The 27,421-nt window shown below is 50.3% G+C and overlaps 1 protein-coding gene across 2 annotated transcripts in view; it reads left to right on the top strand.

The window, feature by feature from the left end:
• LOC147709937 (uncharacterized) overlaps positions 1-27,421 on the top strand; it is a 156,579-nt gene that overhangs the window by 109,715 nt on the left and 19,443 nt on the right. For both annotated transcript variants that reach the window (XM_086928348.1, XM_086928349.1), the window contains exons 6-7: positions 4,411-4,503; positions 10,654-10,767. In XM_086928348.1, the coding sequence (XP_086784474.1) occupies positions 4,411-4,503; positions 10,654-10,767 (207 nt within the window). The remainder of the gene's footprint in view (positions 1-4,410; positions 4,504-10,653; positions 10,768-27,421) is intronic.

Raw genomic sequence — 27,421 nt, 5'->3', positions numbered from 1 at the left:
GCTGATGCGTTCATGTACAACATGCGGCTGATAGTGTGAGCCGGGGCGTGAGTCAAAGGCCTGTGCATGGCTGATGCGTCCATGTACAACATGCAGCTGATAGTATGAGTCAGGGGCGTGAGTCAAAGGCCTGTGAATGGCTGATGCGTTCATGTACAACCTGCAGCTGATAGTATGAGCCGGGGCGTGAGTCAAAGGCCTGTGCACGGCTGATGCGTTCATGTACAACATGCAGCTGATAGTGTGAGCCGGGGCGTGAGTCAGAGGCCTGTGCATGGCTGATGCGTTCATGTACAACCTGCAGCTGATAGTGTGAGCCGGGGCGTGAGTCAAAGGCCTGTGCACGGCTGATGCGTTCATGTACAACATGCAGCTGATAGTATGAGCCGGGGCGTGAGTCAAAGGCCTGTGCGTGGCTGATGCGTTCATGTCCAACATGCAGCTGATAGTGTGAGCCGAGGCGTGAGTCAAAGGCCTGTGCACGGCTGATACGTTCATGTCCAACATGCAGCTAATAGTGTGAGCCGGGGCGTGAGTCAGAGGCCTGTGCGTGGCTGATGCGTTCATGTCCAACATGCAGCTGATAGTGTGAGCCGGGGCGTGAGTCAGAGGCCTGTGCGTGGCTGATGCGTTCATGTACAACATGCAGCTGATAGTGTGAGCCGGGACGTGAGTCAAAGGCCTGTGCATGGCTGATGCGTTCATGTACAACATGCAGCTGATAGTGTGAGCTGGGGCGTGAGTCAGAGGCCTGTGCGTGGCTGATGCATTCATGTACAACATGCAGCTAATAGTGTGAGCCGGGGCGTGAGTCAAAAGCCTGTGCGTGGCTGATGCGTTCATGTACAACATGCAGCTGATAGTGTGTGCCAGGGCGTGAGTCAAAGGCCTGTGCGTGGCTGATGCGTTCATATCCAACATGCAGCTGATAGTGTGAGCCGGGGCGTGAGTCAAAGGCCTGTGCGTGGCTGATGCGTTCATGTACAACATGCAGCTGATAGTGTGAGCCGGGACGTGAGTCAAAAGCCTGTGCGTGGCTGATGCGTTCATGTACAACATGCAGCTGATAGTGGGAGCCGGGGCGTGAGTCAAAAGCCTGTGCGTGGCTGATGCGTTCATGTACAACATGCAGCTGATAGTGTGAGCCGGGGCGTGAGTCAGAGGCCTGTGCGTGGCTGATGCGTTCATGTACAACATGCAACTGATAGTGTGAGCCGGGGCGTGAGTCAAAAGCCTGTGCGTGGCTGATGCGTTCATGTACAACATGCAGCTGATAGTGTGAGCCGGGGCGTGAGTCAGAGGCCTGTGCGTGGCTGATGTGTTCATGTCCAACATGCAGCTGATAGTGTGAGCCGGGGCGTGAGTCAGAGGCCTGTGCATGGCTGATGCGTTCATGTACAACATGCAGCTGATAGTGTGAGCCGGGGCGTGAGTCAAAAGCCTGTGCGTGGCTGATGCGTTCATGTACAACATGCAGCTGATAGTGTGAGCCGGGCGTGAGTCAGAGGCCTGTGCGTGGCTGATGCGTTCATGTACAACATGCAGCTGATAGTGTGAGCCGGGGCGTGAGTCAAAAGCCTGTGCGTGGCTGATGCGTTAATGTACAACATGCAGCTGATAGTGTGAGCCAGGGCGTGAGTCAAAGGCCTGTGCGTGGCTGATGCGTTCATATCCAACATGCAGCTGATAGTGTGAGCCGGGGCGTGAGTCAAAAGCCTGTGCGTGGCTGATGCGTTCATATCCAACATGCAGCTGATAGTGTGAGCCGGGGCGTGAGTCAAAAGCCTGTGCGTGGTTGATGCGTTCATATCCAACATGCAGCTGATAGTGTGAGCCGGGGCGTGAGTCAAAGGCCTGTGCGTGGCTGATGCGTTCATATCCAACATGCAGCTGATAGTGTGAGCCGGGGCGTGTGAGTCAAAAGCCTGTGCGTGGCTGATGCGTTCATGTACAACCTTCAGCTGATAGTGTGAGCCGGGGCGTGAGTCAAAGGCCTGTGCGTGGCTGATGCGTTCATGTACAACATGCAGCTGATAGTGTGAGCCGGGCGTGAGTCAAAAGCCTGTGCGTGGCTGATGCGTTCATGTACAACATGCAGCTGATAGTATGAGCCGGGGCGTGAGTCAAAGGCCTATGCATGGCTAATGCGTTCATGTACAACCTGCAGCTGATAGTGTGAGCCGGGGCGTGAGTCAGAGGCCTGTGCGTGGCTGATGCGTTCATGTACAACATGCAGCTGATAGTGTGAGCCGGGGCGTGAGTCAAAAGCCTGTGCGTGGCTGATGCTTTCATGTCCAACATGCAGCTGATAGTGTGAGCCGGGGCGTGAGTCAGAGGCCTGTGCGTGGCTGATGCGTTCATGTACAACATGCAGCTGATAGTGTGAGCCGGGGCGTGAGTCAAAGGCCTGTGCGTGGCTGATGCGTTCATATCCAACATGCAGCTGATAGTGTGAGCCGTGGCGTGTGAGTCAAAAGCCTGTGCGTGGCTGATGCGTTCATGTACAACCTGCAGCTGATAGTGTGAGCCGGGGCGTGAGTCAAAGGCCTGTGCACGGCTGATGCGTTCATGTACAACCTGCAGCTGATAGTGTGAGCCGGGGCGTGAGTCAAAAGCCTGTGCGTGGCTGATGCGTTCATGTACAACCTGCAGCTGATAGTGTGAGCCGGGGCGTGAGTCAGAGACCTGTGCACGGCTGATGCGTTCATGTACAACCTGCAGCTGATAGTGTGAGCCGGGGCGTGAGTCGTAGGCCTGTGCGTGGCTGATGCGTTCATGTCTAACATGCAGCTGATAGTGTGAGCCGGGGCGTGAATCGTAGGCCTGTGCTTGGCTGATGCGTTCATGTCCAACATGCAGCTGATAGTGTGAGCCGGGGCGTGAGTCAAAGGCCTGTGCGTGGCTGATGCGTTCATGTACAACATGCAGCTGATAGTATGAGACGGGGCGTGAGTCAAAGGCCTGTGCATGGCTAATGCGTTCATGTACAACCTGCAGCTGATAGTGTGAGCCGGGGCGTGAGTCAGAGGCCTGTGCGTGGCTGATGTGTTCATGTCCAACATGCAGCTGATAGTGTGAGCCGGGGCGTGAGTCAGAGGCCTGTGCGTGGCTGATGCGTTCATGTACAACATGCAGCTGATAGTGTGAGCCGGGTGTGAGTCAAAAGCCTGTGCGTGGCTGATGCTTTCATGTACAACATGCAGCTGATAGTGTGAGCCGGGGCGTGAGTCAGAGGCCTGTGCGTGGCTGATGCGTTCATGTACAACATGCAGCTGATAGTATGAGCCGGGGCGTGAGTCAAAGGCCTATGCATGGCTAATGCGTTCATGTACAACCTGCAGCTGATAGTGTGAGCCGAGGCGTGAGTCAAAGGCCTATGCATGGCTAATGCGTTCATGTACAACCTGCGGCTGATAGTGTGAGCCGGGGCTTGAGTCATAGACCTGTGCGTGGCTGATGCGTTCATATCCAACATGCAGCTGATAGTGTGAGCCGGGGCGTGAGTCAAAGGCCTGTGCGTGGCTGATGCGTTCATATCCAACATGCAGCTGATAGTGTGAGCCGGGGCGTGAGTCAAAGGCCTGTGCGTGGCTGATGCGTTCATATCCAACATGCAGCTGATAGTGTGAGCCGGGGCGTGAGTCAAAGGCCTGTGCATGGCTGATGCGTTCATGTACAACCTGCAGCTGATAGTATGAGGCACGGGCGTGAGTCAAAAGCCTGTGCGTGGCTGATGCGTTCATGTACAACATGCAGCTGATAGTGTGAGCCGGGGCATGAGTCAGAGGCCTGTGCACGGCTGATGCGTTCATGTACAACCTGCAGCTGATAGTGTGAGCCGGGGCATGAGTCAGAGGCCTGTGCGTGGCTGATGCGTTCATGTCCAACATGCAGCTGATAGTGTGAGCCGGGGCGTGAGTCGTAGGCCTGTGCGTGGCTGATGCGTTCATGTCCAACATGCAGCTGATAGTGTGAGCCGGGGCGTGAGTCAAAAGCCTGTGCGTGGCTGATGCGTTCATGTACAACATGCGGCTGATAGTATTAGCCACGGGCGTGAGTCAGAGGCCTGTGCGTGGCTGATGCGTTCATGTAAGTAACTTGTTCTTCTCAGCCAGAAGTGGGCAAAAAAAAAAGCAAAAGTGGTCATGTATTGTCCAAGAGAAGTGCGCAGAGCATCGTCGACAAAAGTCGCTAGTAGCAGATTCACAGAACTAACTTACGACAAGATCCTAAACGTACTACTTTTGGTAGTCTTAAATTAGGGTTTTGTCTTAAATTAGGTTTTTGTCTTAAATTTAATTTAAGAGAAAATCCTAATTTAGGACAAAATCCTAATTTAAGACGTCAGGAGGATTTGAAGGGTGGGTGACGCCAATGTCCTCTTGATTTATTTTTATCATCTCTCTCCAGATCCCACAGTGCCTTTGCGGATTAAGGAAGAGGAGAGTCTGTTTCCCATCGATCTCCCAGACAAGAAGGAAGTCACCACCAATCCCACTAAAAGTGAGTTGACAAGAGCTGCTTCTGGCAGGCCCCACAACCATGCAGGTCCATTGGCTGTTTCTGGGTACATGTCCCCAGGCCCTTTGGGAGAGGTGGTACAGGATGACGATGCCCTGTGGTTTTAGAGATGAGGGGTAAAAGGTCCTGATCCCTTACTGGCCGTAAAATGAGCAACACTTCTCTTCTTTGACGCTTGCCCTTGACAGGGGGAACCCCCTAACCCCCTAATATAAGCACGGCTCAACAGGATTGTCAGGGCAAGATTCGTTTCATTTGTTCTTTCTGAAAAAATTCCAATCCCAATCCCACACTGGTTTATTTTTTAAGGTATTTTAGATGGTACTGTCGCTCTATCCATGAGGGTGAGTGAAGGAACAGCCAATACATGTTTCACCCCTTTACACGTCCATCCGGCCTGGAGCTTCCTCAGGGCTGTACATGCCATCGTTCATTGCAGAGGAGGGGGGTGGTCTGCATCCCCATGAAAGAAAGGAGGGATATTAGTAAGATCAGTGAGAGAAAAGGAAAGAAAAGAAAAGTGAATTTTGTTAGTTTTGGAGTGACCAAGAAGTGGGTAGGTGGGGAGAGAAGGGAGAAAGAGAGAAGAGGCACATAATGACAGAGTCTTATAGTTTTTTAGAACAGTAAAGTGGGGTAATTGCTCGTCATGTCCAAGAGACAGACACATGGGAGAGGCAAGAAACAAATGTGGAAATCACCCAGGGAGGAACGGAGTTATGGGAGATTAGGGAGGCAATGATAACAAATCGGAGAATAAGACAGGAGAGAAGGGGACAAAAGGAGAGTGGAAACAGGAGAAGCAGCAGGAAGCACATAAAACAAAAAATATATGCATCATAAATTTACACAAATGGGCAGGTTAAATGTAAGTGAATAAACTTGTCAGTATAAGATTGCATTATACAATCAATTTACAATAGTAGTTGATATAAGGCACATAATATAGAAGGAGGAAAAAAAGTGCGTGAGGAACCAGCGTTCATCACATGCCGTAGGTTAATTTTACCATGGTGTCACATTCATCAGTTTGAAAAAAGGAATACATAAACGAAACCCCCGAACTCGGTTGGCGAGTATTTGGGAGACATGTTTGAACAATACCGTAGGGTAGAAGAATATCATTTGATTGAATTAGGCCGATTTCAGGTTTACGAATTAGGTGACCGCATATTAAGCGTGGATGACGCATTGTAAGTGAGGAGGAAAAAGAAACAAATTATATACCTCGGGCGTAAAAGTGGTATTAAAGAGGCAGTTTTTGAGTTAACAGTAATGCGACATTCAACATATGATATCGTAGAGGGAGTGCCACAAGTACAGTAAGATGCGTTTTTCAAGGAAGATAAAATGATGTAAATGAAAAATACATTTAGCATGACCGTGAACAGTAGAGGTAAAGAGTTGGCAGCAATATATTTACAATGGTTGTTTTCGCAATGTCGGGTCCGACAGGAAATAGGGTTTGCATCGAGAAAAAAGGAAGGCGAGATTTATTTACACAAGTGAAAACCGGTGTTATCGATCGATTCTCAACTGCGGCGGCGCAAAAGCTTGAAGGGTGATACCTCAAGAGTTATCCAGAAAGTGAGGAAACCTATTGCTCCCTGCCCTTACTCTACCTGTAACGCCCCTAAATTCAGTATTTAGGGGCTCCCTGAACCTTCCTTCCTCAGATCTCGATAAGAAAAGAAGAAAGAAGATCCAAGAAGAAGAAGACCCGCCGCGCAGCTGCTAACAACAGACTTGGCCCAATCCCTACCGGCCTGTCGATCCTGGAACCTGCTCCTGTAGGGACTGCACCTGCTGTACCAAGGCACTGGTGGGGACTGCACCTGCTGAACCAAGTCACCGGCGGGGACTGCACCTGTTGAACCAAGGCACCGGCGGGGACTGCACCTGCTCTACCAAGGCACCGGCGGGGACTGCACCTGCTGAACCAAGGCACCGGCGGGGACTGCACCTGCTATACCAAGGCACCGGCGTGAACTGTACCTGCTGACCCTGGTGGCTAGCAAAGTGGAAGGTACTGTGTCTTGCTCGTAGAGAAGCAGTCTCCGGAGCCCAGCTGACGCAAGTTGGTAGCCCAAACTACAAGCCACCATTTCTCATCGATATGCTATACCAGTGACTAGGACCCAGTGCTCAAAGTTGCACCCACGTCTGCTGGACCTCTGAGAGTCATTAAAGTCAGCTTGGTCGCACAGAAGGTAAGTTATCGTCCAAAAAAGGATTCACCTGCAACTCCGATGCCGCACAACTGGTAGCCCAGTGACTGCCAGGACTGAGGAGCACCTACAAGAAGACCCCCTGTCCACTGCGTCACATCCACAGCATCCTTGGAGCATCTTCAGCATCCTGCATCCCTCGCATCAGGACCACTCCCATGATTCCCCCGACACTGGCTCAGCATCCACAGCGTCCTTGAGCATCTTCAGCATCCTGCATCCCTCGCATCAGGACCACTCCCATGATTCCCCCGACACCAGCTCAGCATCCACAGCGTCCTTGAGCATCTTCAGCATCCTGCATCCCTCGCATCAGGACCACTTCCATGATTCCCCCGACACTGGCTCAGCATCCACTGCGTCCTTGAGCATCTTCAGCATCCTGCATCCCTCGCATCAGGACCACTCCCATGATTCCCCCGACACCAGCTCAGCATCCACAGCGTCCTTGAGGATCTTTAGCATCCTACATCCCTCGCATCAGGACCACTCCCATTATTCGCCCCCGACACCAGCTCAGCATCTACAGCATCTTCAGCATCCTGCATCCCTTGCATCAGGACCACTCCCATTATTCGCCCCAGACACCAGCTCAGCATCTACAGCATCTGCAGCATCCTGCATCCCTTGCATCAGGACCACTCCCATGATTCCCCCGTCACCAGCTCAGCATCCACAGCGTCCTTGAGCATCTTGAGCATCCTGCATCAGGACCACTTCCATGATTCCCCCGACACTGGCTCAGCATCCACAGCGTCCTTGAGCATCTTCAGCATCCTGCATCCCTCGCATCAGGACCACTCCCATGATTCCCCCGACACTGGCTCAGCATCCACAGCGTCCTTGAGCATCTTCAGCATCCTGCATCCCTCGCATCAGGACCACTTCCATAATTCCCCCGACACTGGCTCAGCATCCACAGCGTCCTTGAGCATCTTCAGCATCCTGCATCCCTCGCATCAGGACCACTTCCATGATTCCCCCGACACTGGCTCAGCATCCACAGCGTCCTTGAGCATCTTCAGCATCCTGCATCCCTCGCATCAGGACCACTCCCATGATTCCCCCGACACTGGCTCAGCATCCACAGCGTCCTTGAGCATCTTCAGCATCCTGCAACCCTCGCATCAGGACCACTTCCATGATTCCCCCCAGAGACCAGCTCAGCATCCACAGCGTCCTTGAGCATCTTCAGCATCCTGCATCCCTCGCATCAGGACCACTCCCATGATTCGCCCGACACTGGCTCAGCATCCACAGCGTCCTTGAGCATCTTCAGCATCCTGCATCCCTCGCATCAGGACCACTCCCATGATTCCCCCGACACTGGCTGAGCGTCCACAGCGTCCTTGAGCATCTTCAGCATCCTGCATCCCTCGCATCAGGACCACTCCCATGATTCCCCCCCGACACCAGCTCAGCATCCTTGAGCATCTTCAGCATCCTGCATCCGGACCACTCCCATGATTCCCCCCGACACCAGCTCAGCATCTACAGCATCTTCAGCATCCTGCGTCCCTTGCATCAGGACCACTTCCATGATTCCCCCCCGACACCAGCTCAGCGTCCACAGCGTCCCTGGAGCATCTTCAGCATCCTACATCCCTCGCATCAGGACCACTCCCATGATTCCCCCGACACTGGCTCAGCATCCACAGCGTCCTTGAGCATCTTCAGCATCCTGCATCTCTTGCATCAGGACCACTCCATAGGAATCCATAGTAACCCAGATGAAGCGCCTGGACCTGCCTGAGGACGGCTGCTCCAGTCGAGGCTACTGTTTCTAAAGACTTTGCTGGTCCCCCTGACTAGCTCCCGGCCAGATTTGGTTGCCCCAAGTACTTCTACCTGACCGCATTGCCACTTACCCAAGATTTTCTTGAAAAGGTTTCTAAATATCAAATGTGTTGAATTTGCCAAGGATTGTTTGTGGTTCTGTGAAAATGTTTGTATTTATTATTGCTTGTAAAATCCATATCTCCGGAACACTCAAGAGAATCTCTTTCATTGTGGTATCTAAACTCTTATAACCTGCGGTGTATTTATATAAATTGGCGTAGAATTTCCTGAGTGTCTCGTTGATTTCTTCAGTTGTTTTGGTGCAGTTTCCATGCTTACACTTCCTTTGCGTGAGCCTCGCTGCTCAAAGCCACAGCTACCCAGGGTCGAGCTTAGGGTTCAACAAACAAAACGTACTGACCCTAAAGAGGTTGGTGAGTGCATTACACAGTGAGGTCGCACAACCACACCATTTCCTCACAAAGACAATTGCCTAAGTGGTGGTGACTACGGACCGATATTCTTGTATAGGTCTATGGCGTCCCGGAAGACCACGAGGAGCAGTTGCTAAACAATTTATGAATAAATGTCATACCGAGGAATTCTATTTAGCAACATCCACTTACAGAGAAAACATTGTTACACAATGTGTAAGAAACAAACGAGTGTGCCTGTATGTTCTGAGGTTCACTAAACAGTGGTATAGCTCAGGGGGGCTGAGACAGGTGGGCCGCCACAGGCAGTTTTTTTTGGGGCGGTGACACTTCGTGTGAGTTGACTCATTTTCTGTGGCCGGAAGCAGATCCACCGACCGAGGAGGAGGCCAACCTTTTGGTGTGTATGAGGGGCAGCTACAGCGGTGCAGATAAGAACGGTGCGTATGAGGGGGAATTCAACCAATGACGACGAGGGAAAATAAAAAAAAGAGAAAGAAACCACTTACCGTGCTCTTGCCACATTGCCAACTCAGCGATGTGGCGAGCGCAAGGTAAGTAGTTTTCTTTTTTTAATGTTATTTTCCCTCGTCGTCGCCTGCGCCCCTTATTCTCCCCGCTCTTACCTGCACCAGCCATCAGTGGGCGGCAAAAGCTCTAGCTACACCACTATCACTGCATTTATTTTATTTCAAGGGATTAATTGTATTTTAGGAACATTGAATAAAAGTCATTCATGCAAAACTAATTCATCTTGAAGCTCATATTCCAAACACACTTCAAGCAAAATTCATGACCAAATAATGTGAGAATATTCACAGTTTCCTCAGACCTTCATTTTGCACATAAAACATGCGCTACAGATATAAAGAAACGCTGATTATTCCAAAAATCGATAGCACTGGGCGGTAAATCAAACTTCTACAAAAATGTAGGGGATATAATATTGTAAGAATCAATCAGAAAATACAGAGGAGCTTATATTTCAAACAATTCTTTTCTTGGCCTTTTAAAGGACATTGGCACAGTTCTCCCTTAATGAGCCTCATCCAGAAGATGTGGAAACTGAGCTAGTAATGTATATAATATGTTTTGGAAACAAACATAGTGGAATTATTTTTGTGTAGCACTTGACACTACGTATAAGCAGTTTCAGTCAAGTGGCAAGATACGCAGTTTCTCCTAATACATATTGTTGTAGTGTGGGGCTCTTCCCGGCAGTGTTGCTCTCAGCAGCTGCTTTTTAACTTCAAAGAAACTTGGAAAGGCTGAAAGTAACCAGCCCCATGTCTACTCCTTGCTGGTGCTGGGTGCTTGTAGGACTTTGGCCAGTTGAGGTCCCGTTGACACTAAGTGTGTTGAGGCCAAGAACGTCCTGCAGGTGATGTGTGTCCGCCCCGGCATGCATGCCACAAATTCACCCTTTCATGAACTCTAGGCTGTCATGGGTGGACTAGCGCCCAATGACCTTTGTCTTTCTCACTCAGAATGGATGAATGGTAGACTTTCCGTTTGGGTCTTGGGAATACCACGCAGCTGCTAGAGACGGACACGCTAGTGTGCTCCCAAATGGTCGGTCTTTGGAAATGACGCTGAGGTAGTTTTATGTGTGTTCAGTAGGTGTATTATACAAATACAGACAGGTATCCTAGAGCTGTTTGCTGTCCAGTCTAATCTCTTGGTTCTCACAGGTGCTCCGTGTGCAAGTCCTGACCTTATCGTCGTTGTCAAGAATGAAGACGACCTCTGCGCCACGCGCCACGAGAGTCTGAACGAAGGAACAGGAAGCTCCCCGGTGACAAAGGGTGAGTGAGGCTTTTACTGATCTGAATGTGTGTCTGACACAGGGCTCGGATGCATTCCTGTCTGGCATTGTTTGGGGATGGGATGAAGGTGAAACCTCACCAAAGGCATTTGACAATTTGTTTACTGCAGAACCTTACATCCTAACTCTTAAGTTGCTTTGTGACTAGTAGTGCACCTGCACTTGCTTCGTTAGTGAAAAGGGATTATTAATATGATCTGACCTCTACATACTGAGGCCTCCCATTACCCTAAAAGCACCCTGCCACAGAGCCCACGCCATTGTTTTGGGGACAGGTCCCTTCTGCGCGGCTCTCATTCCACACTCCCACCTCCAGCAGATCTGTACAGTGGGATATTTCCATGTCGTGCTACGCCAGTCTGAAGTCACTGTGCAGTACGTAGGATTTCGGTTGCTTACCAGTGGTGTTCTGGAGCCGCACTATCGTTACACTGAAGCTGAACGACCAGTGTAAGATGTGAATGATGTGTGCCCTTCCCAAGTAATGAGACCGTACGTTTCTCTTTACTGGGAGCCAAGTATCCTGTTGTAGCACTTGACTCTCTCAGGATAGTGAAGCAGAGCAGTCAAAAGCCTGCTCAGGGGAGGTGGTGTCGGCTAGTAACTCCCAGCTCGCTTGCTGGTACGCAACAACACTTACCATCACTACACCTCCTCCACCACCACCACCTCCTCCCATCCACCACCTCCTCCTCCTCCTCCTCCTCCTCCTCCTCCTCCTCCACCACCTCCTCGTCCTCCTCGTCCTCCTCCTCCTCCACCTCCACCACCACCACCACCATCTCCATCTCCACCTCCCCCTATAGGAGAGTAGGAGAGTAGGGTCTGCTATCCTATGGTCACCCCAAATTTTTGCTTTTTGCTTCACTGGTTTATGACTTAATGTGGGTGTGGGCCTGCTAATCAGACCCACAGCCTGCTGTTCTCTCTCTAAATTACTGCCAATGCACTTTAGGTGCATTACGAATTGGAACTGGTTCACCTTATTAGCCCCTGTAACAGTGTACCCTAGGTACCCAGGGCATAGGTGCATCCAAGGCCTACCAGGGGCTGCAGCATGTATTATACCCCCCTGGCCTGGCCTCCATATTTGACACAACTGGCTGATCACTCAGCTGGGGTAAGTTGGTGTAATCACCTCTTACTTAGATATAGTATCCCTATATCTAACCTTAAACTGGACACATATGTTCCTATCAGCCACTCCTATGGAAGGCCTTATCAATCCTGGAGGCAGACTGCTTGGAAATATGTGAGATGGTGCTCTAGCATGAGCTGAGCCTGTCTGCAGCTGTCGGGAACCACTCCCTAACCTGTTCTGGGATATTGCCATACCATATACTCTTAAGTGCATTATAATCCTCGCGGTTAAATGCTATCTTTGGTTTGGCTTTATCAAAACATGTCGAGTAAGGTGTCATACGAATTGGAATACTATCCCCTCGACAATTCTGTCGACGGGGATAGCATTCCACCCTTCTAGAGGGACACGACATGTGTGTAGCCTTAACCCCGGTTAAAGTTAACCAGAGCCTCAGCATCACAAAATGGATGCTGCCACCACAGACACGAGTCTGGCCTCCTGCTGCTGACCGAAACTCGGCAGATAGTGGCCTGGACAAAGGGTTTCCTGCCTTGGGAGATGCGAGCACCACCCCAGACAGGGTTTTGTGTATTGGGTAAGACAGGGCTGAATAGAATCAGACATGCCCGGGGCACACAAGGTGTCCCCGTGCATAGGCCAGCCTAAACCGGTCCTGGGACTTTCCAGACCCAGGCCTGGCGAGGAGCTGGACAAAGGAAAGGGGGTGTAACCGCCCCCCTTCCTGGTTCCTCCCAGAGGAGGGACCTAGTAGGTGATCCACCCCTCAGATTGGGAATAAGAGTGGGAGCAGTGCCATTGCACAGCAGATCATCCTGAATCAACTTTAAACAAAGAAGAAGACTTCGACATTCTGCTGCTCAGAAGACTGAAGAGAATCTCCCTTGTGGCCTAGGAGTGGCCACCCTGTGAACACAGGCCCTGCAAAGAAGGGACCCGTGGAGGCACCGAGTGACGTGGGACCGGACATCTTGGAAGACACTCGAAAAGCTGACTGCGCAGCATCTGAGGCATCCTCGACGTTGTGCTTTGGGGACTGAGAACCCCCACCATCGAGCAGCCCTTGCACCGAAGATCAGCCCCCCAGCATCTCCACGATCTGCGTGGGGCCCTTTTGCATTGTGCCACTCGACGCGCCATCCCGGCCACTAGCCACGTGGTCAGCGGCCATCTTGGCGACGAAACCGACGAACTACACAGCGGGTCTGGTTGCTCCAGACTTGCCCAAGCTCCTGTGAAAAGGAGCACTCGCTCTGACCTTGCTGGTCCGAGTGTTAAGCATCTTTCGATTCCTGCGTGGCTTGCATTAGCCAAGGCCTGTTTGCTCCGATCAGGTCGCCGACACCGCCAACAGCGAGAAGCCTGCGTGGGACACCTCGTGACTGACTCCTGGACGTCCTCGACCCCCGGTGTCCACGTGGCTGCAGAGAGAAGCTACCCGACAACGCCTGTTTGCACCCGACATCGCCTGGTTCCAATCTGGTTCCACGGTAGTCACTGGCTAGTGACTTTGAACATTGTCCCCTCTGCTTTCAGGTCTTCACAACTTCAGATCCACCCTTGGATCCACCGGAACTCTTCACATCGAGCCGCCTGCAGCATCTTCAGCTCCAAGCACCATCGACCAGCATGACGAAACCCGACACTACTTCGACCCTGTGCACCCGCTTCCTGTGGGTGAGGTAACTCAGCTCCGCCGGTGTTCCTACACTGGTACACATCTCAAGGGCCTGTGTCTTAAGTTTCAGCGTTCTAGGTCACTCGGAAGGTTCCTAACTATCTAACTTTGTACTTTTTACGCACCATAGACTTTACATTGGAAAGTGCGTGCACTTTGAACACTGCACCCGAGTCCCGCGGGCCTTTCCCGACTTAGTCACTGCTAGTCTCGAATAGCTCCAGCGATTCCCAAGGCCCTAGGCCTGTTCCCTTTCTAATTGGTATCTCTTATACCACTTTCTTAGTATATGGTTTAGGTGGCCCCTAGGGCTCATCCATATTGTGCAACTTTTGTGTATTTTAAACTGTCTTGTGATTTAACTCTTGTGCTTCTGTGCTCATAAAGAGTCCAGGGGATTTTATAGTTCATAAATCAATATATATTTTCAATATATATCTGTGTGGTGTCCCTTTCATTTGGTATTCAAGGGGGTTGTGTATGGTAATACAGCTGGCTTCACATGCCTTTCAGAGTTTAGCCTAAGACTGCTTTGTCCACGTTACCACTAGGATAACTGGTCTACAAGGTTGAATTACAACCAATCATCATAAGGGTTGCTTGGCATGGTACAAGGTGATCACTAGAATCAGTGAGCATTATATACCAGGCCAACTTCTCACATTGGTGAGCAGCGGATTGGGATCTGAGCTTGCTGTTGTTTTACCATTACAATCTTTGAGATTATCATTTGAAAGATCATACAGGTACCTGCTAGGTACATATAAAACAAGACTAGTATACTTAAGTTCTACTGAACTTAGTTGTTGTAGAGCAAAGGGAGTAGCACACCCTGACTACAACTACTAGATAGGTTTAGTAGGTAAACGCCAGTGTAGGTAGATTGCAACACATCCACCCACACTAGAGCAATGTCTGGAGCAGAGGGTTCCACTGGGAACATCCCTGTTGAGAGTGACCCTCCAAGGGCACCATCCAAATTTGCTATTTTTTCCTTTAAGGAATTAAGACAGCTTTGTGTCTTAAGGGGTCTGAAGACAGGGCCTTCCCCTACTACAGACCACCTAAGAGAGCTCTTAGACCAGTCTGAGACTCTAAAGCCCTCTAAGGCAGACCCCACTGGGAATGCTGAAGGAGGCCATCCTTCAGAGTATGACACTGTAGACACCCCTGTCCCTATCATCCTGGTAGATGAGGAAGCCCCCATCACTGGAGCTCCTCAGGTAGATGAGGAGGAAGAGGAAGAGGAAGAAGAGACAGAAGGGGGAGCAGTGAGTCAGATGATGACCGAAATAGTCAGGTGCTGGTCAGTAGACTGAACCAGGCTAACTTAAGCCTATTTGGGACTGAATCTGGTAACAGCCCATTCAGACCCCCAGGTGGACTTAACCAGAAGCCTAGGAGGAGAAGGACTCACTCAGGTGACTCTAACAACTCCCATTCTTCTAGAGGTTCTCATGGTCACTCCAGAAGGGAGATGACTAGCCCTCAGAGAATGGAACATGAGGCCAAGATGAGAGAGGCTGAGCTTAGGATTCAGAGACAAGAGTTAGAGGTTGCCCTGGCCCAAGAGAAACTTGCTAGAGCAAGACAGCCTAGAGAGAGTGGGGTAATAGAACCCACTGGTGGCAGCAATATCCACAAGGATAAAGACAGGTCTTTTGATAACAGAAACCTGAGTAAGATTGTGCCCCCCTACAAAGCTGGGGATGATATCCATAAATGGATTACTGCAATGGAGAGAGCCTGCAGAGTACAGCAGATCCCTCAGGAGCAGTGGGCAGCAATCTTGTGGCTCTCCTTTGAAGGTAGAGGCCGAGACAGACTCCTCCCAGTTAGTGATGGGGATTCTAGAAACTACCTGGTCCTGAAGAGTGCTCTGATTGATGGGTTGCACTGGGACAGGAACAGACTAATTTGCATACAGCCAGGTTCTGAAACTGGGATGGTGCAGTGAGCTAAAAAACGGTGTTGGATCTAGCCCTGATCTCTTGACTGGGTGAGAGTATTCTGTTTAATTCAGAGACTCTGTCCCTCACCACCCCTTGTTGTTAATATTTTTGTCCACCCTAAGCGTGGAAGGGTATACTCAGATGTGAGTCCCTTGCTCATTGCACCATCAGGATTCAAGCAAGCCGGGCCGAAGACGGCTGAAATGCCAGAAACCGGTCCCCGGTAGCTTGTTTCCTTCCCAGTGTAAGAATTGGCTTTTGTAGTTTGGTTTGCCCTGTTCCCATCATGCACTGGGACAGGAACAGACTAATTTGCATACAGCCAGGTTCTGAAACTGGGATGGTGCAGTGAGCTAAAAAACGGTGTTGGATCTAGCCCTGATCTCTTGACTGGGTGAGAGTATTCTGTTTAATTCAGAGACTCTGTCCCTCACCACCCCTTGTTGTTAATACTGATTGATGGGTTAGGCTTAACCACTGAACAGTACAGGTTAATGTTCAGAGATACCCAGAAGGCATAGACTCAGGACTGGTCTGAATTTGTTGAGTGTTGAGTGTGCCACTAAGGCTCTGGAGGGATGGTTGCTGGGAAGCAAGGTTACAGACTATGAAGGATTGTATAATTTGCTGATGAGAGAACAAATTTTAAATAATTGTCAGAACCAGCAGTTGCATCAACATTTGGTTGACTCGGATTTGACCTCTCCCCAAGAATTGGGAAAGAGGGCAGATAAATGGGTAAGAACCAGAGTTAAGCAGAAGAACCAGAACCAGAACCAGGGTGGTGACCAGAAGAAAACAGACCAGAAGGGTTGGGAGCAGAAAACTAAAGACCAGAAGTCTTCAACAGGGCCCCAAAATGATACAGAGGGTGGGTCCCAAACTTCCAAGAAGAAGAAGAAAGAAGGTCAGAAGAAACCCTGGTGTAAAACTTGTAAAAACACCTCTCACTGGACAAGTGAGTGTAAAAAGGGTGGAGCCCCCAGCACTGCAGCCCCTAAGGCACCTGCACCCACTAGTACAGCTAGCAGTGCTGGTCCTCAAGCCAAGGGATTAGTGGGTATCACCTTGGGAACTGAAGGAGATTCTGACCTAGTCAGAACCCTTACTCAGGCTGTTCTGATTTGTGAAGGGGACATAGATTTGACCCCTGACATAAGTCCCAGTAACCTGGGCAAATACAGACAGACACCTTTGATTAATAACAAAGTGGCTCAAGCTTACAGGGACACATGTGCCAGTGTCACCATGGTGACACCTAACTTTGTGGACCCTGGACAATACATGCCAGGGGATAATTACCTGGTGACCAATGCCAGCAATGTCACTACTACACATAGTGTGGCACTTGTTAACTTTTCCTGGGGAGGGGTAACTGGCCTAAAAAGAGTTGTGGTTAGTGCTGATCTCCCAGTTGAATGTTTGTTGGGCAATGACCTGGAGAACTCTCTATGGTCAGAAGTTGAGTACAGGACTCATGCAGAGATGTTAGGGATATCATCACATGTCCTTGCTGTGACCAGGTCACAGGCCAAAAAGTGCCTCTCTGAACCTCAGGTCTTGAATCCTGGAACAATGGACCTAGTACCTTCCAAGAAGAAGAACAGGAGGGTTAAGGCTGTGCCTTCCCAACTGCCTGCAAGTGAGGATCAAGCTTCACATGAAGCTGGTTTTGAGACCCCTGAAGGAACTGTCTCTGAGAACTTGAACCTGATCAGGTTGAGTTTCTGGGGACAGGGGGACCTTCTAGGGCAGACTTGGGGCAGGCTCAGTTAACCTGTCCTTCTCTTGAACCCCTCAGACAGCAGGCTGCTGCTGAGGCTGCTGGGAATGCTCAAGGTGCCCATAAAGTTTATTGGGATGAAGGACTCCTTTACACAGAGGGTAGAGACCCCAAGCCTGGTGCAACCAGGAGGTTGGTTATACCTCTGCAATTTAGGGGTTTCCTTCTCATCTTAGCCCATGATATTCCTTTAGCAGGACCCTTAGGCCAGAATAAGACCTGGGACAGGCTTGTCCCTCACTTTCACTGGCCCCACATGTCTGAAGACACCAAGGAGTTTTGTCGATCCTGTGAAACCTGCCAAGCCAGTGGTAAAGCAGGTGGAACAACAAAGCCCCCCCTAATACCACTACCTGTGGTGGGGGTCCCCTTTGAAAGAGTGGGGATTGATATTGTAGGTCCAATGGACCCCCCTACAGCATCTGGGCACAGATTCATACTGGTGGTAGTGGATCATGCCACCAGGTACCCAGAGGCAATTCCACTTAGGACCATAACAGCTCCTGTTGTGGCCAGGGCCTTACTTGGAGTTTTCTCCAGAGTGGGGTTTCCTAAGGAGGTAATATCTGATAGAGGTGACAACTTCATGTCAGGATATTTGACAGCTATGTGGAAGGAATGTGGTGTCAACTAAAAGTTCACCACTCCTTATCATCCACAATGTAATGGGCTTGTTGAGAGATTTAACAAGACCCTGAAGGGCATGATTAAAGGATTGCCTGAAAAGCTCAGGCGAAGATGGGACATCCTACTGCCCTGCCTTTTGTTTGCTTACAGAGAGGTCCCTCAAAAGGGGGTTGGCTTCAGCCCCTTTGAATTGTTGTTTGGGCACCCTGTAAGAGGACCCCTGTGTCTGGTGAAGGAAGGATGGGAGTTACCTCTCAAAAAGCCTAAGCAAGACATAGTGGACTATGTACTTGGTCTCCGCTCCAGGATGGCAGAGTACATGGAAAAGCCATCAAAAAACCTTGAGGCTAGCCAAGAATTACTGAAAGCTTGGCATGACCAAAAGGCTGTCCTTGTTGAGTTTCAGCCTGGACAGAAGGTATGGGTGTTGGAGCCAGTGGCCCCAGCAGCACTCCAAGACAAATGGTCTGGACCCCATACAATTCTGGAAAAGAAGGGAGAGGTTACCTACTTGGTGGACCTAGGAACTCCCAGGAGCCCCTACGGGGTGCTCCATGTCAACAGATTGAAGGCATATGTCAACAGGGAAGACATGGGCTTGCTCATGGCTACAGATGAAGGACAGGAGGAAGAGTGACCCTCTCCCAGACCTGCTCACTCAGAACCCTGAGGATGGCTCAGTTGATGGTGTGGCCTTAGGTGGCAGCCTCACTGAGCATCAGCAACATGACTGCAGACACGTTCTACAGGCATACAGGCATATGTTCTCATTGACACCCAGTCAGACTAACTGGTGTACCCATGTGGTGGACACTGGTGACAGTCTTCCTGTAAAGAGCAAGATTTACAGGCAACCTGATCATGTCAGGGACTGTATAAAGACTGAGGTGCAAAAGATGCTGGAATTAGGTGTCATTGAGCCTTCAGAGAGCCCCTGGGCTAGCCCAGTGGTTCTGGTCCCCAAACCTCACACCAAAGATGGCAAGAGAGAGATGAGGTTCTGTGTGGACTACAGAGGACTCAATGCTGTCACCAGGACAGATGCACACCCTATTCCAAGGGCAGATGAGCTCATTGACAAGTTGGCTTCTGCCAAATATTTGAGCACATTTGACTTGACAGCTGGCTACTGGCAAATCAGGTTAGCTGAGGAGTCTAAAGCCAAGACAGCATTTTCTACCCCTAGTGGGCATTATCAATTTGTGGTAATGCCCTTTGGTTTGAAAAATGCACCTGCCACCTTCCAAAGGTTGGTGAATCAAGTCCTCACTGGGTTGGATGACTTTTGTGCAGCTTATCTGGATGATATTGCTGTCTTTAGCTCCACCTGGGAGGATCACCTGGTCCACCTGAAGGAAGTGCTGGAGGCTCTGCAGAAAGCAGGCCTCACTATCAAGGCAACAAAGTGCCAGATAGGGCAGAGCAAGGTTGTGTACCTGGGCCACCTTGTAGGTGGAGGCCAAGTTCAACCACTGGAGAGTAAGATCCAGACCATAAAGGACTGGTCCCCTCCAACTACCCAGACTCAGGTCAGAGCTTTCTTGGGCCTGACAGGGTACTACAGGAAGTTTGTTAAGAACTATGGGTCCATTGTGACTCCTCTTAATGATCTGACATCTAAGAAGATGCCCAAAAATGTTCAGTGGACAGAAAACTGTCAAAAGGCATTTGATGACCTGAAGAAGGCCATGTGCTCTGCACCTATCCTGAAGAGTCCTGACTACTCAAGAGAGTTCATTGTCCAAACAGATGCTTCTGAGTTGGGAGTGGGAGCAGTTAATGTACAGCTTAATGTAGATGGCCAGGACCAGCCCATTGCTTTTATTAGCAGAAGGCTGACCCCCAGAGAGAAACGTTGGTCAGCTATAGAGAGGGAGGCCTTTGCTGTGGTGTGGGCCCTGAAGAAGTTGAGACCATACTTATTTGGCACTCACTTCAAGATTCAGACCGACCATAAGCCCCTCTTATGGCTTAATCAGATGAAGGGTGAAAACCCCAAACTACTCAGGTGGTCCATTTCCCTACAGGGGATGGACTTTAAAGTGGAGCACCGCCCAGGGACTGACCATGGCAACGCAGATGGTCTCTCCAGGTACTTCCACTTAGAACATGAAGACACAACTGGTCAAGGTTAGTCTAATGTCCCTGCGTTTGGGGGGGGGGGGTTGTGTAGGAGAGTAGGGTCTGCTATCCTATGGTCACCACAAATTTTTGTTTTTTGCTTCACTGGTTTATGACTTAATGTGGCTGTGGGCCTGCTAATCAGACCCACAGCCTGCTGTTCTCTCTCTAAATTACTGCCAATGCACTTTAGGTGCATTACGAATTGGAACTGGTTCACCTTATTAGCCCCTGTAACAGTGTACCCTAGGTACCCAGGGCATAGGTGCATCCAAGGCCTACCAGGGGCTGCAGCATGTATTGTGCCACCCCTGGCCTGGCCTCCATATTTGACACAACTGGCTGATCACTCAGCTGGGGTAAGTTGGTGTAAGCACCTCTTACTTAGGTACAGTATGCCTGTGCCTAACCCTAAACTGGACACATATGTTCCTATCAGCCACTCCTATGGAAGGCCTCATCAATCCTGGAGGCAGAGTGCTTGGAAATATGTGAGATGGTGCTCTAGCGTGAGCTGAGCCTGTCTGCAGCTGTCGGGAACCACTCCCTAAGCTGTTCTGGGATATTGCCATACCATATACTCTTAAGTGCATTATAATCCTCGCGGTTAAATGCTATCTTTGGTTTGGCTTTATCAAAACATGTCGAGTAAGGTGTCATACGAATTGGAATACTATCCCCTCGACAGTTCTGTCGACGGGGATAGCATTCCACCCTTCTAGAGGGACACAACATGTGTGTAGCCTTAACCCCGGTTAAAGTTAACCAGAGCCTCAGCATCACAAAATGGATGCTGCCACCACAGACACGAGTCTGGCCTCCTGCTGCTGACCGAAACTCGGCAGATGGTGGCCTGGACAAAGGGTTTCCTGCCTTGGGAGGTGCGAGCACCACCCCAGACAGGGTTTTGTGTATTTGGTAGGACAGGGCTGAATAGAATCAGACATGCCCGGGGCACACAAGGTGTCTCCGTGCATAGGCCAGCCCAAACCGGTCCTGGGACTTTCCAGACCCAGGCCTGGCGAGGAGCTGGACAAAGGAAAGGGGGTGTAACCGCCCCCCTTCCTGGTTCCTCCCAGAGGAGGGACCTAGTAGGTGATCCACCCCTCAGATTGGGAATAAGAGTGGGAGCAGTGCCATTGCACAGCAGATCATCCTGATTCAACTTTAAACAAAGAAGAAGACTGGACTTCGACATTCTGCTGCTCAGAAGACTGAAGAGAATCTCCCTTGTGGCCTAGGAGTGGCCACCCTGTGAATACAGGCACCAACCAGCAACTCGACGTCTGCTTTGCCGCCGCCTCCCGCCGGAGCCCGAGCCCAGAGCCTGACAAGACCCAGACTCCCAGACCTCTCAGAGCCCGATCCACAGTCCCTACAAAGAAGGGACCCGTGGAGGCACCGAGTGACGTGGGACCGGACCTCTTGGAAGACACTCGAAAAGCTGACTGCGCAGCATCTGAGGCATCCTCGACGTTGTGCTTTGGGGACTGAGAACCCCCACCATCGAGCAGCCCTTGCACCGAAGATCAGCCCCCCAGCATCTCCACGATCTGCGTGGGGCCCTTTTGCATTGTGCCACTCGACGCGCCATCCCGGCCACTAGCCACGTGGTCAGCGGCCATCTTGGCGACGAAACCGACGAACTACACTGCGGGTCTGGTTGCTCCAGACTTGCCCAAGCTCCTGTGAAAAGGAGCACTCGCTCTGACCTTGCTGGTCCAAGTGTTAAGCATCTTTCGATTCCTGCGTGGCTTGCATTAGCCAAGGCCTGTTTGCTCCGATCAGGTCGCCGACACCGCCAACAGCGAGAAGCCTGCGTGGGACAGCTCGTGACCGACTCCTGGACGTCCTCGACCCCCGGTGTCCACGTGGCTGCAGAGAGAAGCTACCCGACAACGCCTGTTTGCACCCGACATCGCCTGGTTCCAATCTGGTTCCACGGTAGTCACTGGCTAGTGACTTTGAACATTGTCCCCTCTGCTTTCAGGTCTTCACAACTTCAGATCCACCCTTGGATCCACCGGAACTCTTCACATCGAGCCGCCTGCAGCATCTTCAGCTCCAAGCACCATCGACCAGCGTGACGAAACCCGACACTACTTCGACCCTGTGCACCCCCTTCCTGTGGGTGAGGTAACTCAGCTCCGCCGGTGTTCCTACACTGGTACACATCTCAAGGGCCTGTTTCTTAAGTTTCAGCGTTCTAGGTCACTCGGAAGGTTCCTAACTATCTAACTTTGTACTTTTTACGCACCATAGACTTTACATTGGAAAGTGCGTGCACTTTGAACACTGCACCCGAGTCCCGCGGGCCTTTCCAGACTTAGTCACTGCTAGTCTCGAATAGCTCCAGCGATTCCCAAGGCCCTAGGCCTGTTCCCTTTCTAATTGGTATCTCTTATACCACTTTCTTAGTATATGGTTTAGGTGGCCCCTAGGGCTCATCCATATTGTGCAACTTTTGTGTATTTTTAACTGTCTTGTGATTTAACGCTTGTGCTTCTGTGCTCATAAAGAGTCCAGGGGATTTTATAGTTCATAAATCAATATATATTTTCAATATATATCTGTGTGGTGTCCTTTCATTTGGTATTCAAGGGGGTTGTGTATGGTAATACAGCTGGCTTCACATGCCTTTCAGAGTTTAGCCTAAGACTGCTTTGTCCACGTTACCACTAGGATAACTGGTCTACAAGGTTGAATTGCAACCAATCATCATAAGGGTTGCTTGGCATGGTACAAGGTGATCACTAGAATCAGTGAGCATTATATACCAGGCCAACTTCTCACACCCCCCTCCACCACTTCCTCCTCCTCCTCCTCCTCCACCACTTCCTCCTCCTCCTCCTCCTCCTCCTCCTCCTCCACCTCCTCCTCCTCCTCAACCTCCTCCCCCTTCACCACCTCCTCCTCCTACTCCTGCACCTCCTCCTCCTCCTCCACCTCCTCCTCCTCCTCCACCACCACCATCTCCACCTCCCCCCTCTACCACTTCCTCCTCCTCCACCACCACCACCTCCTCCTCTTCTTCCTCTTCTTCTTCTTCGTCTTCTCCCTACTCTTCTTCCTCTGTCTTAAACCGCTCTGCGTGTCTTTGGCGCTTTCCTTTTGTTTGTTTTTTATTAGCTGCCGCCACATGGTGTTGGACTTTCATTTTCCCCCTAGTGATTCTTTATTTAGGTATCGTAAACTGTACAGCAATAACATTGTACGTTGTTTATCTGTTGTGCTTAACACCAGAAGTGAGCATTGTCACAAACAGTGAAGGACATTCATACTCATGTCAGGCCCCAGATGATGGGGTTCTTGGGGCCAAAGTTTTACTTGGGGAAAGAGACCCCATACTCATTGCCTCCCCATAAAAATGTAATTAATACCGCTGCGCTGACCCCTGCATGCATGTCCTTTCCTAGAAGACATTTCATAAAGACGACAAAGCTGCATGCGCTTTGTTCTACTCCAGGCCCAATGGAGGCCAGGCTGGATCTCAGGTGGTAGAGGGGCATCTTCTGCAACGCCTACTCAGCCAGCAAGTAAAACACGCAGCCTGCCGCGCTCCAGAGGCTCCATGGCTTTGGCTGTCTTGCAAGGCACCTGTGTGTCAGTGGAGTCAGAGGTAACCTTCCTGATAGAGTCCACCCAGCCGCAGGAGCAGTCCACAGAAGTCTTGTGGGAACCTTCCAGGGTCTCACAGCAAGGCCAATCCTGCCACTGTTCCTCAGGAGCTATAAGGGGGCATGTGCCAATGGCCCTGGAGAGACTTATCCCAATCCTGGGGTCAGCGAAGTCAGTCCGTTGGGCTCAGTCCATCCTTGCAGGTCCATCAGGTAGCGTCTCCATCCAGCTGGGCATCCTTTGTCCTCATCGCTCCCAAGTCCAGTGTTTTCTCATCCGTTTCTCCCTTGGAGAGGGGTTTTTAAGTGGGGCTGGAAATTTCTAGAAGCACAGGTACCCCTGGCCAACCCTCGAATGCCACATCATCGCTCCAACCCTGTCTCCAGCCTCCTGCTCAGCATTCCAACATGGCGAATTCAAGTTGTTTGTGGAAAGAGCTCCCTGAGAGCCTCAGCGCTTCCCCAAAAACTTCAAAGACGAGGCCCCTCTTGTGTTGGCTCCAGAGTCCGGCCCTCCTCCTTCTTTTCAGTGGGTCTGGGCTGTCCTAGTCCAGGTGCAGTAAGACAATCTAATTAACATATGCCCATATCTTCCACACCCCTTCCTTTCCCAAGGACTGGGCCAAGCAGTGTGAATGGCTCTGTTGGGGGGTCTTTGATTTTCCAGCTGGACAGCAGAGTAATTAACCTGGCCCAGTAGGGAAGACTACGGCCTGGAATCTATCATGAGCCTGGCTTGGGGGGAACATGACAGTTCTTTAGCTGCCATCATAAGTATGGGTATGGTGTTGGGGACTGTGAACCTACTTTCTGAATTCATGTTTACCCTGAGATTGATACCCCAATGGGCCCTGTAGGCCTAAGTAGCACAAAACGTACGTTGGTGCACGTTTCGCCTATAATGTGTCATTCTGACTAGCGCCACGGACCTGAACCCAGGGCCTTTAACGGGGGTGAGAGCCTTTAGTACCCCAAATAGCCTGAGGCAGAAGGGTGGAATGTTCCAACCTAAAGAGGGAGAAACGTGAAGGCAAGCATTGGAGTGTTGAAGCAGAAGGTGTGCGTCAGCCATGACAAGCCCAGAGCGGCTTCATTCATCCTTAATGGAGCTCTCGACATTCCAATGTTATGAAAATAGAACCACCCCCCAGCGGGTCATCTTCAGAGAGTGGTCGGTGAATTTGTGACCTGCTAAGGAGAACTCTCCACAAACACAAATGGGGGATGAATCTATCAGCACTTCAAGAGCACTTTTGGAGTGGGGAACACCCCCTGTCCATCTTCTTGCCACTGCAAGCTTTAGGTACTCAGATCCACAGTCCAGAAGCAATGCTCTCTGGATGAACTATTCAGACATATTTGCCTTCACCACCACTGATTCTGTATGTAGTGGGGAAAGGGAGGCACACACCCACGAGGCTCATGCCACTTCAGCGAGACTGCCCCGTTCTCTATGCTGCTGGACATGTCTACGAACAACACAAGAACCTACAGCATCAACCTATAGCATCCCCATCTCAAGGACTGAAACTTGCCATTTGGCCCCTGAGGTCATAGGATTTGCTTACCTCTTCTTCCTGAAGAAAGCGTGCTCATCTTGAGAGATGCTTCTAGACCCAGCACAGTCGTGTGTTATACTGCAGCATGAAAGGCTTTCTACACTTCTTTCACAGTAACGACGAACAATCTCTTCCATCTTCAGTATAGGCCTTTATATGTTTTTTACTGCATTTTCAGAAATCGGTATTAGCACGCACCTCCAGGAATCTACATTTGGCAGCGGTAGCAGAACTACCTGTCTCTATGTCCTTAATTCAAGGCATTCATAGAGGGTCTAAAGATAGTCATCCCACAATAAACATCAGTTCCTCTGTGGCACCTCGATGGCGTTACACTGCCTACAGGGCTCTCTTGAGCTGCCACTTCTTGTTCACTGCAATGTCTTTCGGGGAAGGGAGCCTCGCTCTTTGCACTTCGTTACCTTCCTAGAGTTAGTGATGGAGGAACCTTTCAGGCAAGTCCACAGGGATCAGATCACCCCAACAATGACCCACTGTCTTCTGCCTAAGGTTATCTCCCTGTTCCAGGCTAATCAAACTTTTGATTTACCAATTTTCTTCCCACAATCTCAGTTAGTTTCAGAAAAGTGCCCTTATGTATAATATTTCTTATACCTTTTACAGACATATGTAAAGCTGCTGCGTGGTCTGCACTGCACGTGGTCACGCAGCATTACCATGAAGGCATTCATGGCTGCCAGGAGGCAACAGTGGGTGGAGGCCGACCGTAGAAGCTTATGTCAGATACCTTCTTTGTAATCCCCTGTCCCACTGCTTTAAGATGGTGCTGCTGTCAGTAAGTGTTCTGCAGCGACGCTGGTTGCAAACAGAAGCTGTTTCTTACTTGTTGCAGTTTGAAGACTGTAGCGCTGTGGCTTCTCATTCCCACCCCTCATCTCCGGATGGGAGCTTATGCTTTAGATGTTCACCTCCTTCTACACATTAAAACCTCAGTCTCAATGAACCAGTCTACCTGAGCTGGTCAGTTCAAACCCACCCTCATCCCAGCTCCAAGGTACTCGTAGACCTTCTGCCCCCCCTTTCAGGGTTGGGGGGATGGAAACCATCAAAGGTGGAGTCTTTGTCCCGCTGCATTGTGGGGTTTGAAGGATCATAAGCCACCTTGAAGCAAAACATTTACTTCAGAAAAAAACAACTTGTAAAATCCGCGCCCAACATTGGATGTTAGGAGCGTACGAAGCCGGTGAGTCTGCGGCACCAAAGGCTGCAAACCAGCAGTGCAGGGAAGTAGCATTTCCCTTCAGTTTTCTTTGGGCCAAGTGATGGTGTAACTTTGTCAATGTTGACAAAGTAAGGAAGCTTCGAGAGTAATTGAAGAGAAGTAAATGAAAGGGACTGCAGATGGAAGCTGCACGTGGCAGTTCAGCCCTTGATCCGGCCTCTGGGTTTTCACCTTTCCTATTTTCATTAAAATGCATTTTCCTTTTATTCTGCCATTTTTTATTCTGTGCGTTGGAGCACCCGGTCCTGGGCTTGCAGTGGCACCGGCTGCGCGTCACAGTGCACTCACCTGAATTTGAATCCTAGACTCTGGTGATGAAGAACATTAAAGGGCCTCGTGTGACTTTTGTAGTAGGGGATCTCTGTGTATAGTCATAATCTAGTGAATAGTCCCGCTCATGTGCGTGGACCCCGGCAATCAAAAATTATCTCTTAATTTGCAAAAAATTGCAGAACTGCAAAGACACTTAAGAGAGAATTTAAAGACAAATAATGCAGCCTATATCCACAGGCTACACTGTCCAGCACTTCAACTAGAAATTCCACCAAAAACACCACACATATAACACAGCCTGCCCAGTTTCTTCCACAGAGAAACTTGCCTCCACCAGTAAAAGCCTCTGGAATGATAGAGAGGAAGGCCTGGACAGACAAGCCCCATAGGCTGTCATTATGTGGCTTAAATAGGATACTGTGCCTTTAAGAGAACTTTCCAGAACTTCTCCCAGTATCCCAGAATGCACAGCAGGTCCCATTTACTTTCAGTTCTTTTTTCCGGCTCCTGCTAACAGGACCCTGGCATTGAGCTCTCCCTTTTTTAAGGGTTTATTGTTTTTTTTGTGCACTTTGTGATTTAAAAGTGTTTCAGTTTTTGTCTTGGTGCTTTCCCTTCACTCCTGTGTGTTTGTTCAGGTGTTTTAGAGCTCTAAAATGCCTGCTCTTTTCGACAAATG

Source organism: Lissotriton vulgaris, chromosome 6, assembly GCF_964263255.1.
Source record: "Lissotriton vulgaris chromosome 6, aLisVul1.2, whole genome shotgun sequence".
NCBI lineage: Eukaryota > Metazoa > Chordata > Amphibia > Caudata > Salamandridae > Lissotriton > Lissotriton vulgaris.
This window is presented reverse-complemented; position numbering and strand designations above follow the sequence as displayed.